At 38.8% G+C, this 13,290-nt stretch overlaps 1 protein-coding gene across 1 annotated transcript in view; it reads left to right on the forward strand.

Annotated features, from left to right (window-relative positions):
- Positions 1-2,006: 2,006 nt before the first annotated feature.
- The window catches only part of LOC117305407 (hemicentin-1-like), a 68,964-nt gene continuing 57,680 nt past the window's right edge, over positions 2,007-13,290 (forward strand). The window contains exon 1 of the mRNA XM_033790278.1: positions 2,007-2,372. Within this exon, the coding sequence (XP_033646169.1) occupies positions 2,007-2,372 (366 nt within the window). The remainder of the gene's footprint in view (positions 2,373-13,290) is intronic.

Genomic DNA, 13,290 nt, shown 5'->3' on the forward strand with positions numbered 1-13,290 from the left:
AACGGCTCCCTCTGAAGAGCCATTCCTACATGATATATGACATATTATTCTGGTAGAAAAGGATTTGAATGAATGTGCTCTTTCAAAATCAAATGATCATCAGTTTATGACATGTTTCTTGAAAACAAGAGGTTCGGAATGAATGTACTCTTCCAAAAAACCAACATACGGTTGTACCATCCCTTTATGAAGTGTGTTTTGATAACTAGAGGATTGGAATGAATGTACTCTTTCAGTAATCAATGATGTGCCATCCCTTTATGATGTGTCCTTCAAAACATGAGGATTGGAATGAATGAATGTACTGTGCAGTTCCAAAATCCAACGGTGTACAATCCCTTTATGATGCGTCTTTACTGAAGGACTGAAATGAGTACACTCTTCCATAAAACAGCGTACCATCCCTGATGTTTCTTGAAAATAAGAGGACTGGATGAAAACTGTACCTCCCAAAAACTTATTTTATTGTATAGGGTCTGCAGCCGATTTCACGAAACTCTAGGATTAATCCTAACTTGAGTTAGGACGAGTAACCCGTCCTAACTTAGGATGGGTTCAATGCGTCCTACGTATTATTTTGGATACGGGACTCAACTCGTCCTAAGTCCTAAGATTAATCCTAAGTTAGGAATAGTTTGGTGAAATCGAAGGCTGCATACCTACATTTTATAACACACCGAGTGCGCTGAGCTAGCGTAAGTCTAGCGTTCGGAATATAGTAGTTAGTTCTGTTATGGTTTGCCATGTAAAAAAAACAATTAAAAAACTTGCCCGCCGGCGTTTTATTTCGGCTTTGGGTTCAACGTTTCATTTATTTTTTAACGACGGGAACTTATAAAGGTGAATAAAACAACTCAGGATTATATGTTTTTGTAACAATATCACATTTGAAGGGAATTAAAAAGCAACATTCCTGTCAGCTAATAGGAAAAACATTATATTAAATAATATTGAAAGGTATAGTTTATCCAGTATTAAAATTGAACGGTGGAAAACTCAGATCCTCCGAATGCTCCTGTCCGGAACGGTTATGTCCCGTAAGAAGGACACACCCCGATAGGAATACACAATAAATGAGAAGCGTTTCTACAGTAACACTTCTCAGATTCAAAAGTTGAGGCATAACCACCGATTGATTTGTACATCACCGCATTACTTCGAAGTGAATAGTTCCTCAAAATGCTGTATACTATCGGAAGCTATCTGTTTCTTTGTTTTTGGTTGTGTGTTTTTAATGGATGTGTATTTTTCCCCCTTTAATTCTCTTCGTCCTATTTAAAAACGTTTTTTTTTTTTTTTTTTTTTTTCAAAATGTATGTGTGCTTGGATCTAGTGCTTTTTTAATGAATGTGCAATGTGTTTCTGTGTAAATTTGTAATATTTTATCTTAAGTTCACTACTGTAGATGGTTATTAGCTTGGATCCATGGGAGATCAGTGAGTTTTTCTTACTGAATGGATTTCCCAGGATAAACAAGAAATAAATAAATAAATAAATAAATAAATAAATAACTAAATAAGCTGATGTGGGCTTCTAGTTAGAAGTTTGTATTGCCATTAATTTTAAGAGTGGTTGCCTAACATTATACATTCTCATTAAATCATTGTACATCAGTTGGAGACGAGAGGAGGTCTTAGTGTCCACCCCTCTCTCTGTGAATGGAACGTCCTTGATGCTCGCAGGGCATAGTCACGGCATGTACACCTGCGTTGTCATTCTACACAGACAGTCGGGTGCGTGCAGCACAACACCGCACACCTTTCCCCTATCACAGTGTGGTCGAAGTCAGAGAAATTTCAGCAGCACTCGATCATCGCGCTGGGGTTCTTTTATGCCTTCTCTCAAATCAAAGCTAACCGGCTCTGAAGTGGGCGGTATTTGGTAGTTTTCTCTCCACAAAAGACTTCGATAATAGTCATTTATTTGAGGGGGGTTGTACTACGCCACTGTGACGGCAGCTTTTTAAAAAAGAACTCACTTGCGACGACAAGTTTGAGAGAGTTACGATGGCTCGCGTTTGTTGTCTCATTTTTCTCCTCTTGCTGTCGTGTCTGCTCCTTGCAGAAGCCGGGAAAAGGGATCGCGGGGAACGGGTACGAATACGAAAGAAGCCCAAAGGCGGACAGTGCGAACGAATCAAGGAAAACCTCTGCATCGGTTCCGGGCTGCCTTACAACCGGACCCGTCTGCCCAACGTGTTTGGCCACAACAAGCAGAAGCTGGTTGGACGAGCCCTGCAGGAATACCGTTCCGTGGTGGAGTCTGGATGTTCACCGTACATCCGAGCGTTCCTGTGTGCATCGTTCCTGCCGGAGTGCCCGAGACGTAAGAGACAGGATCCACTACAGCCATGCCGGTCACTCTGCGAAAACGTAAGTCATTTTAAGTCAAAAGTATGTATACTGAAGAAGGTCCGGTTTGGATCGAAAGCTAAGGCCATCTACCCAACTTATTTGTTGCTGCAATTGGATATGATTTTGTGTTTTACTTGTTTATGCCTCTGAAGAAGGTCCTGTTTGGATCGAAAGCTAAATCCATCTATCATACTTATTATGTTGCTACAATTTGATAAGTTTTTGCGTTTTTGTGTTTATGCCTATTTGGATCGAAAGCTAATGCCATCTTTACCCTACTCTTACAAATACATACTAAATATATACATCAAATGAAATCGTCTTCTTTCAAAATTCACAGCGCTCCTTACATTTCTGTAGAGCTATAAGTACAGTTTTCAGAATAAGAGTCAATAAACTTCAGCGTATCTCTCTTCTGGGCAGATTGTTTCGTACCATTAGGCACTCATATAAGGCACTCATATCCTCCTTAATATTTCTCGATCACAATTTGTTAAACTATTGACGAGCCAGCACAATGCATCCCGTTCTTTTTAATGTACAGGCAGACGCTTAAAAACATGCTCTAGCAATCTGCGAGTATTATTGGTGTTGATGTGAATCTTAAATATTGTTTTTGTAAATTCTTTAACATGTTTGTTGTGATGAAACCATTGATGTCTTATACATGACCCATTTGTATCCTGCCTGCGGTATAAATAGTGTCATACCTAGTTGAAGTTCATGTTTCTACTTTAGTACGCTTAGGGCCAAAATTGATGGCACAGCTTGGTGCAAATTTTGCGCTTACGGCAAATGGATAACTCGATTCTGGGGGGAATACGTAAGCGCAGAATTCTGTGTTTACACAGTGACATGACCTACATTGGACCCAGGGCCTAAATTCATAGAGCTGCTTAAGTGGAAATATTGCTCAACAAATTTCTGCTTAGCAGAAATGAGCAGGATACCAGTCTCATATTTTACACGCGACAAGGTAGTTAAGCTGGTAACCGTTTTCCGATAAGCTTATTTGTTGTGTGCTGAGCTACTCTAAGAAATTGGGCACTGATTTTCATCTTAACGACTTGGTGGTTGGTTTAACTTAACTACTCGACGTTTCAAACTGCCAAAATCATCATCTTCAAGAGTTATCTTGAGTAAAAAAAAACAACCTAAAAACAGCGTGACATGTTTGAGAATTGACATGTAAATATTTATATAAATTGAAGTGAAGGAATTTGTTTATACCCATGCTACATGCATAACTGTATCCCTCAAAAATTCAAAAGGTGAACGATACTAGAGAGCAGACTAAAAGTTGGCACTGCGGAAATTTTGCGTGCCGCACAAGGAAATCACCCAAGCGCATCCACAGTGCCGCCAGTGCAATTGTGTTGGTTTTTAACGACGGATATAAACCCAATTCAGCGTCGATTAATGATAAATAATTGACATAATCGATAGGGACATTGATGGAGGTTACTGGTTGGATCGAGACCTCTAAAAAAATGAAAATAATAAAATAAGGTTGGGACTGGAAATAACCTGAAGCGTCGACTGTTCCATTTTGTTGGAGGTGTTAAAAGGTTGGAATCCAATCTGAAAAATTGGACATTTGTTTAGATTTTCCCTGCATGGCTGATGGGAGGTCTCATTTTGTGTTTCACGATTATTGTGTAAATCTGGGTTGGAGGGGAAAATAATTCTATACAACGTCCATAAAAATGTCACCCTGATGAGGCCAGACCATTGCTGTGTCAGCATGATCCGAAAGGGAACAACATGACCCGAAAGGGATCAACATGACCCAGGAGTCTGAGTCAGTAACGTGGTTCTGGCCCAGATTCCCGTTATTTTGTGACAGATTGAAGGCAGTGGACACTATTGGTAATTACTCAAAATAATTATTAACATTAAACCTTACTTGGTAACGAGTAATGGGGAGAGGTTAGCAGTATAAAACATTGTGAGAAACGGCTCCCTCTGAAGTGGAGTAGTTTTCGAGATAGAAGTTATTTTCCACGAATTTGATTTCGAGACCTCAAGTTTAGAACTTGAGGTCTCGAAATCAACCATCTAAACGCACACAACTTCGTGTGACTAGGGCGTTTTCTTCTTTCATTATTATCTCGCAACTTTGATGACCGATTGAGCTCAAATTTTCACAGGTTAGTTATTTTATGCATATGTTGAGATACACCAACTGTGAAGGCTAGTCTGTGACAATTACCAATATTGTCCACTGCCTTTAAGTGGTCAAACTGACTGGGAGTCCGACAGCTGTGCGTGTTCCTGAATCGTCATTTTGACCCGAAGGATCATCTTATGTACAGTATATGCTACTTTACAACCAATAGGCCAACACTTAAACGTTAACTTTATTTGATTGTACGTAAAACAATTTTGATGTACGGCCATCAAATTCCTTCCATCAACGGTTAAGTTTCTTGCCTACCGGGAAATGCCATTGAAAACATGACGTCTCCGTTGTCCATATCATATTTACATTGGTAGAATATGCATTGACCCAACCTCAGCCTAGACTTGCGGACAAGTCGTTAAGTGTCTGTTGCGCGGTGACTGCTCCGACTCTCTCTCTCCGCGATCCCTGCTCTCGCGTGTGTAGCGACTTGTCCACAAGTCTAACCTAAGCCCATTTCCAAAACTCTTGTATGTTCCCATGCAAACGTAACCCTAGCTGGCTACGCGTTAAACTACATCCATGGTGAATAATTTCTGGCATATCTTCCCCACACTGTGAGCTGTTACCAGCAAGGGGATTCACAGTGGTCCTACACTCCCATTGGTTATACATGTAGGTCGTAATTAGTCTCCAAGTCAGACGTTAATAAGGTCAGTTAGAGACTAAACACACAGGAGTACATGACCCTGACCTTTCAAACACGGCACGTGGTGTGCAACTTCTGATGAAACCGTCTAAGAGGTATGTTATGTTAATTCAGATGACTCTCCATTATTTTTATGGAAATGGGTCACAAAAAGGGTCTTGAAATTAGAGAAAAGAAAAAGAAACAACATCATGTACAACTAGCAGCAGCAGCGGCAGCAGCAACATCAACATTAACACTAACATGAACAACAACAACAACAACAACAACAACAACAACAACAACAACAACAACAACAACAACAACAACAACAACAACACACAGTAACAACAATAGCAACGACACATACCGACCCTTCAAGATGTATTAACTTGAAAAACTTATAGAGAACTGCAACATGCACTCTTCCCCAAACCAATGGTGTACCATCTCTTGTGTGTTGAAAACTAGACGATTTAAAATTAAAATTATGCTCTTCCTCTAACCATTATATAATAATAACAAATAATGACATATATAGCACACTTATCTACCAACAAGGTACTCAAGGCGCCGAGTATATACAAACTTTCGGAAAGATAGCCAGGGACACCGGGGTGAACCCCTTCTCTTTTCGATAAGTGCACTGGGTTCTTTGACTTGCATTACACAACACATGGGACCAACAGCTTTACGTCCCATCCGAAGGACGAAGCAATGGTTTAAATGTCTTGCTTAAGGACACAAGTGTCACGGCTGGGGATTCGAAACCACACTCTGCTGATCAGAAATACCAGAGTTTGAATTTAGTTCTCTTAACCGCTCGGCCACGACACTTCCACATAATACCGTCCATCTGGAATAAATGTTGTTTAAAACTAAGGATTGCTACACAGAATGAACTCTTGACGTGCAATCCCTGTATGCCATGTTTTTTTGGAAACTGCATTATACAATGTTGTAGGTATAATATTATGACAAGCCTTGTCTTGATATAACATAAAAAATGATTGTGTACGTGCCGGCTTTTCCCATGAAACTCCCAGCATTGAACTCCAACGAAAAAATACTTTTTGGAAAATAAGTTGAAAGAGAATGACATTCTGAAACGTTCGGGAGACTAAACTACTCCCGCAGCTAAAACTAATCGACTGGGCTCGTCTCATTGGAGCGACACTTCTTCCTAACTCGTTAGGGAGAACAGTCACTCAACAAGGTGTTTGACAGCTCATTTATTTGACAGTCCCTTTTTGTTAATGCTCCATTTGACAGGCTGTTTTTGCCAGGAACTGAAACCTGTCAAGGAAAAAGGATGACATCTTGACATAAATCACCCTTCTTCAAATGACGGGGTTCTCAGTGCCCTTTAAAGGCAGTGGATACTTTTGGTAATTACTCAAAATAATTATTAGCATAAAACCTTTCTTGATTACGAGTAATGGGGAGAGGTTGATAGTATAAAACATTGTGAGAAACTGCTCCCTCTGAAGTGACGTAGTGTTCGAGAAAGAAGTAGTTTTCCACGAATTTGATTTCGAGACCTCAAGTTTAGAATTTGAGGTCTCGAAATCAAGCATCAGAAAGCACACAACTTCGTGTGACAAGGGTGTTTTTTCTTTCAATATTGTTTCTCGCAACTTCGACGACCGATTGAGCTCAAAATTTCACAGGTTTGTTATTTTATGCATGTGTTGAGATACACCAACTGTGAAGACTAGTCTTTGAAAATTACCAATAGTGTCCACTGTCTTTAAGGCGTATCGTTCAATCCAATCCTTGAGTTCTCAGAGGTATATCGCAAGGGGACGGTAGTTTTAATTGGCGTTCGGAAATCCATTCTTATCATTTTCATGCGAAATGAACAAAAGCGATGGTAAGCCTTTGGTTATTGGAAGAGTACATTCATTCAACCCCTCTATTGAAAATTGCTTCTGATGTTTTTCATGCTATTTCTTTCTTATACGAACCAAGGTTATCGGTACCCAATTTGTAGCTTGAATAAAATGTCACTTGTACAATGTGTACTGGTGTCCTGCTCATCTCTGTTAAGTAGAATTTGTAAAGCACTTTTCTTCCTCTTGAAGATCTACTCCGCTGTAGGAGAATATAAGACAAGACAGTTCTCTATTAAGAACAAAATCTTCTGGGCAAGTCCAGGGCCCAATTTCATAGAGCTGCTCAGCAACAAAATTTGCTTAGCATGAAATTTCTTTCTTCATAAAAATAGGATTACCAACCATATTTCCATTTGTTGCATATTGCTTGTTACTGGTATTTAGCTGTCGTTTGCTTATCCTGAGAATCACATGAAAATTTGGTTGGCAATCCTGTTTTTATCAAGGAAGAAATTTCATGCTAAGCAATTTTGTGTGCTTAGCAGCTCTATGAAATTGGGCCCAGTTATTATATCACATACATGTCGTTACCGCAAACCAAACATTGATACCTCACATTGCTATGCCTCAAACCCCACATACATGTTGTTCTTCAATCTGCAAGTTCTATGAAAATGGGCCAAGGTATCTGCGATTTTAGGTCAGAGAAACTTCCCACAAAGCAAGTTCCGGGAAGGACGGGCGGCTAAAAAAGACCCCATCCCCGGCCGTCACTGTCACCCAGAGTGCCCCACTTAGGGTCCGTATGTCAATCCACAAACATAAGTCTCGTCTAACTGTCAAAGTAAATATTGATTGTTCCCAAGTGCTGTTTCTGTATTTGCCCTGCAATTTGTATACAGCTTGCGGCGGAATTGGGGTCTAATTTGTTCGCAAAGTTTAATTTATGTTTGGAAAGAACTATGCGTTCCATTGAACCCAGCAGATGCTTTAATACCACTATACTTTAATACCACTACATTTAAAGGCAGTGGACACTATTGGTAATTACTCAAAATAATTATTAGCATAAAACCTTACTTGGTTACGAGTAATGGGGAGCTGATGATAGTATAAAATATGTGAGAAACGGCTCCCTCTGCGAAGTAACGTAATTTTCGAGAAAGAAGTATTTTTCCACGAATTTGATTTCGAGACCTCAGATTTAGAATTTGAAGTCTCGAAATCAAGCATCTGAAAGCACACAACTTCATGTGACCAGGGTGTTTTTTCTTTCATTATTATCTCGCAACTTCGATGACCAATTGAGCTCAAATTTTCACATGTTTGTTATTTTATGCATATGTTGAGACACACCAAGTGAGAAGACTGGACTTTGACAATTACCAAAGGTGCCCAGTGTCTTTAAGCTCCTAAAGGCACTGGATACTATTGGTAATTACTCAAACTAATTGTTAGCACACAAAATTACTTGGTGTTTTTTTCTTTCATTATTCGTTTGCAACTTCGGTGATCAATTGAGCCAAAATTTCTACAGGTTTGTCAGTTAATATGCATAATATGGTGGACAACAAAGGTTTTCAGTACCTTTGAAGTAAGACGAGATCAGCTCTCCTCTTAATTTTGTAAAACAAGTTCTTAACTCATCAGCGACCAGATAATGGGTCCCTCCCAGTGGATAAAGTAATCTTCGTTACTCCACCCAACTTCAGAACTAAATCAGAACTTACTCCGCGGCAGTACAGTTAATTACGATCCTATAAGCTAAAGTAGTAGACCAGTCTAATTTCTATACCATCCGCCCTGGTAATAGTTAAAAAGCAGGACAGTTCTTTTCAGAACTGAGAAGTCTCCCGAACCTCCGATTGTCTACTCCGCGGCAGTAGAATAAAGCAAGATGACGAACCGAAAGGTATGAAAAAAGCCCCACCCATGTGTTAATGAATATATAGCCCCGACCTAAAATGCTTAATCATTCTTAAGTTTGTGTTTTGTGTGTATCTTTTTTCCCTTTTAAATAATTTCTTGTTTTAATCACTTTGTAAATTCAGATGTAATTCGCCCCTTGAGCTGCGAGTTTTGAAGGTTTGTGTTTTGTGTGTATCTTTTTTCCCTTTTTAATAATTTCTTGTTTTAATCACTTTGTAAATTCAGATGTAATTCGCCCCTTGAGCTGCGAGTTTTGAAAGTTTGTGTTTTGTGTGTATCTTTTTTCCCTTTTTAATAATTTCTTGTTTTAATCACTTTGTAAATTCAGATGTAATTCGCCCCTTGAGCTGCGAGTTTTGAATGTTTTGAAATAAGCCAGATTAGTAATAAAATACGAAGAGGCCCAGGCTAAGGAATCGTTCAAAGTAAGGCAGCCAGGGCAGTTCCTTTTACTCACTCCCCTGTAATTAAAACCAATCAATTTCAATTCCTCCTCCTTTCCCGTCATTCTTCTTTGCATGTGAACCAACTCAACATTTGCCAGGGATGTATAATTTGTCAATAACCTGAATTAATTAGTGCACATCGAACTCATTTCCCGCTGTCCATGCCTTAATTAATTCATCTACATTTCTGTCACATCAACATTTATTATTCGAAGCCTAATAAATAATTGTTAAGCTCCCCGGTTGGTTAAAAATTACTTTGCTATACTTTTGGAATATTTATAATTAAAGGCACCGGACACGTTTGGTAATTAATTTGTCACAAAGACCAGTGTTCCCACTCGGTGGTATCCCAACATAATTATGCATGATAACAACTCTGTGGCAATTTGGACTCAATTGGTCATCGAAGTTGCAAAACAATAATGAAAGAAAAAGACACCCCTTTGCACAACTTTGTCTGCTTTCAGATGCATTATATTAAATCAAAGGCTTCAGGCCTGATTTTGCTTAAATATTGAGCGAGAAAATACCTCTTTCTAAACAACTACGTTACTTCAGAGAGAGAGCCGCTTCTCACAACGATTTATATATTACTACCAACAGCTCTCCATTGCTTGTTACCAAAATAGGTAGTTATGCTAATAATTATTTTTTTTGGGGGTATAATTACCAATAGTGTCCATGCCTTTAAGGCATATTCTGTGATAAATTTTGTGATCGATATTGGACTGCCGTCGACCCAGCATTGTTTCAGCTATAGATAGTCGAAGCCGCCGGGGTCATCTGTGGCACAGTGTAACAAATAAACGTACGCAACCACAACGTCATCCAGTAACGATGGGTACGAGACGGTTTTGCAACCTCGTACACAGAGGGTTATTAACATCCCCCATAACGATACATTATCAATGTCGGCATAGCATAATAGGAACTACCGCTCTGTGATTAATCTATTAAAGGAAAGGTAAACGTTTGTTAAACACTCCAAAAAGTAGGGGAAAAAACTAAATAAATTCTCAGAGTATAAACCACACCGGTTTTTTTCAGAGCCAACACTCACACACACACACGAGATATGGTTGTACCCGCAAGTTTACACCATTTATTAAATTTCTTTTGTATTTATCCACACCATGCAATAGTTCAAACAATACTTACTGGCAATTAATGGCAGTGAAAACGTTTTGTTATGATTTAATCAGCTTTTGATATTTTATAACATTTTGAGAAACGTTTTCACTTGTGTAGTTATGTAAAAATATATTGTGCCCTAAAATTTGAATCTGAGAAGCGCTACTGTCACTAATGCTTCATAGTAATGTTTTCAATCCAGTCCTCTTTGTTTTCAAGAAACCGTACACAGTAGAGATTGTATCTAATCGGTTTTTGAGAGAGTATACTTTTATTCGGAAGTGTCGTGGCCGAGCGGTTAAGAGCACCGAATTCAAACTCTGGTGTTTCTGATCAGGGGTCGATTTCACAAAGAGTTAGGACTAGTCCTAACTTAGGACTAGTACTAGGAGATATACAAATTGCATGGATAGCGAAAGTTAGGACGAGTAACTAGTCCTAACTCGAAATAAGACCAGTCCTAACTCTTTGTGAAACCCACCACATCAGCAGAGTGTGGGTTCGAATCCACAGCCGTGACACTTGTGTCCTTAAGCAAGACACTTCGCCATTCATCGTCCTTCGGATGGGACGTTAAGCCGTTGGTCCCGTGTGTCGTGTACCATGTATTGTTATTGAAAAGAGAAGGGGTACGCACCGGTGTTCCTGGCTGTGGCTGCTGTATGCGTCATAGCACCTTGTAAACCCTTATAAGGTGCTTAATAATTGGGTCTCAAAATTCATCACTGCAATAACCTATCTTTCTGAAAGTTTGTATATACTCAGCGCCTTGAGTACCTTGTTTGGTAGATACGTGCGCTATATAAGACTTCGATATTATTATTATATTATTCTAGGTATACTTGGCCCTCTATAAAGTGAAACACAGCAATGTTTTTATAAACAGGTCTATACGGTCTATCTTACAGCGGTCAGACTACTATCAAATGTCAATAGTATTTTTATGATTTACAACGGCACAGTCTGCAGCAATCAAAGATTTATACCTTTACATGAATATCACCAGACTTTCGATTTTGAAACTCAAACTGTCTCCACTATGTCCTTGATCCCTTCAGCTTGTTGGAGTCGATTTTAAGTAGCAAAATAATTTGGTTTAGAATGTCGAGGGAAATTCGGGCCAATTACGTTTTTCCTTTTTGTTTATAAGACGTGATACTCGATGGAAATTTTCATGGGAATGTCGCTTTTTGTTCTCTGGCCAGCGTTCATTGGCCTCATGTACTTTGATGATTTTTTTAAAGGCATGGTATGTATTTGTATTCTCTTTAAAGGCAGTGGACTATATTTGTAATTACTCAACATAATTGTCAGCATAAAACCTTACTCGATAACGAGTAATGGGGAGCTGTTGATAATATAAAACATATTGTGAGAAACGGCTCCCTCTGAAGTAACGTAGTTTCGAGGAAGAGGTAATTTTCCACGAATTTGATTTCGAGACCTCATAATTTTTTATTTAATCATTTGTTGAGATACACCTAAGTGATAAGACTAGTCTTTGACAAATTACCAACAGTGTCCAGTGTCTTTAAAAGAAAACGACTAGAATCTTCTAGTTTTCAAGTACATTCATTCAAATCTTTAGTTTTCATGAAACATACTATGACAGGGTTGTACATCACTGGTCTTTGGAAAAAAAAATATTGATTACGATCCTCAAGTTAACAAGAAACATCATAAAGGGATGGTACATCATTGGTTGTTGGAAGAGCACATTCATTCCAATCCTCTGGTTTTCAAGAAACATATCATAAAGGGATGGTACATCATTGGTTGTTGGAAGAGCACATTCATTCCAATCCTCTGGTTTTCAAGAAGCATATCATAAAGGGATGGTTCATCATTGGTTGTTGGAAGAGCACATTCATTCCAATCCTCTGGTTTTCAGGAAACATATCATAAAGGGATGGTACATCATTGGTTGTTGGAAGAGCACATTCATTCCAATCCTCTGGTTTTCAAGAAACATATCATAAAGGGATGGTACATCATTGGTTGTTGGAAGAGCACATTCATTCCAATCCTCTGGTTTTCAAGAAGCATATCATAAAGGGATGGTTCATCATTGGTTGTTGGAAGAGCACATTCATTCCAATCCTCTGGTTTTCAGGAAACATATCATAAAGGGATGGTACATCATTGGTTGTTGGAAGAGCACATTCATTCCAATCCTCTGGTTTTCAGGAAACATATCATAAAGGGATGGTACATCATTGGTTGTTGGAAGAGCACATTCATTCCAATCCTCTGGTTTTCAAGAAACATCATAAAGGGATGGTACATCATTGGTTGTTGGAAGAGCACATTCATTCCAATCCTCTGGTTTTCAGGAAACATATCATAAAGGGATGGTACATCATTGGTTGTTGGAAGAGCACATTCATTCCAATCCTCTGGTTTTCAAGAAACATATCATAAAGGGATGGTTCATCATTGGTTGTTGGAAGAGCACATTCATTCCAATTCCTCTGGTTTACAAGAAACATATCACAAAGGGATGATACATCATTGGTTGTTGGAAGAGCACATTCATTCCAATCCTCTGGTTTTCAAGAAACATATCATAAAGGGATGGTACATCATTGGTTGTTGGAAGAGTACATTCATTCCAATCCTCTAGTTTTCAAGAAACATATCATAAAGGGATGGTTCATCATTGGTTTGTGGAAGAGCACATTCATTCCAATCCTCTGGTTTTCAAGAAACATATCATAAAGGGATGGTTCATCATTGGTTGTTGGAAGAGCACATTCATTCCAATTCCTCTGGTTTAAAAGAA

The sequence above is a fragment of the Asterias rubens genome, chromosome 22 (genome assembly GCF_902459465.1).
Source record: "Asterias rubens chromosome 22, eAstRub1.3, whole genome shotgun sequence".
NCBI lineage: Eukaryota > Metazoa > Echinodermata > Asteroidea > Forcipulatida > Asteriidae > Asterias > Asterias rubens.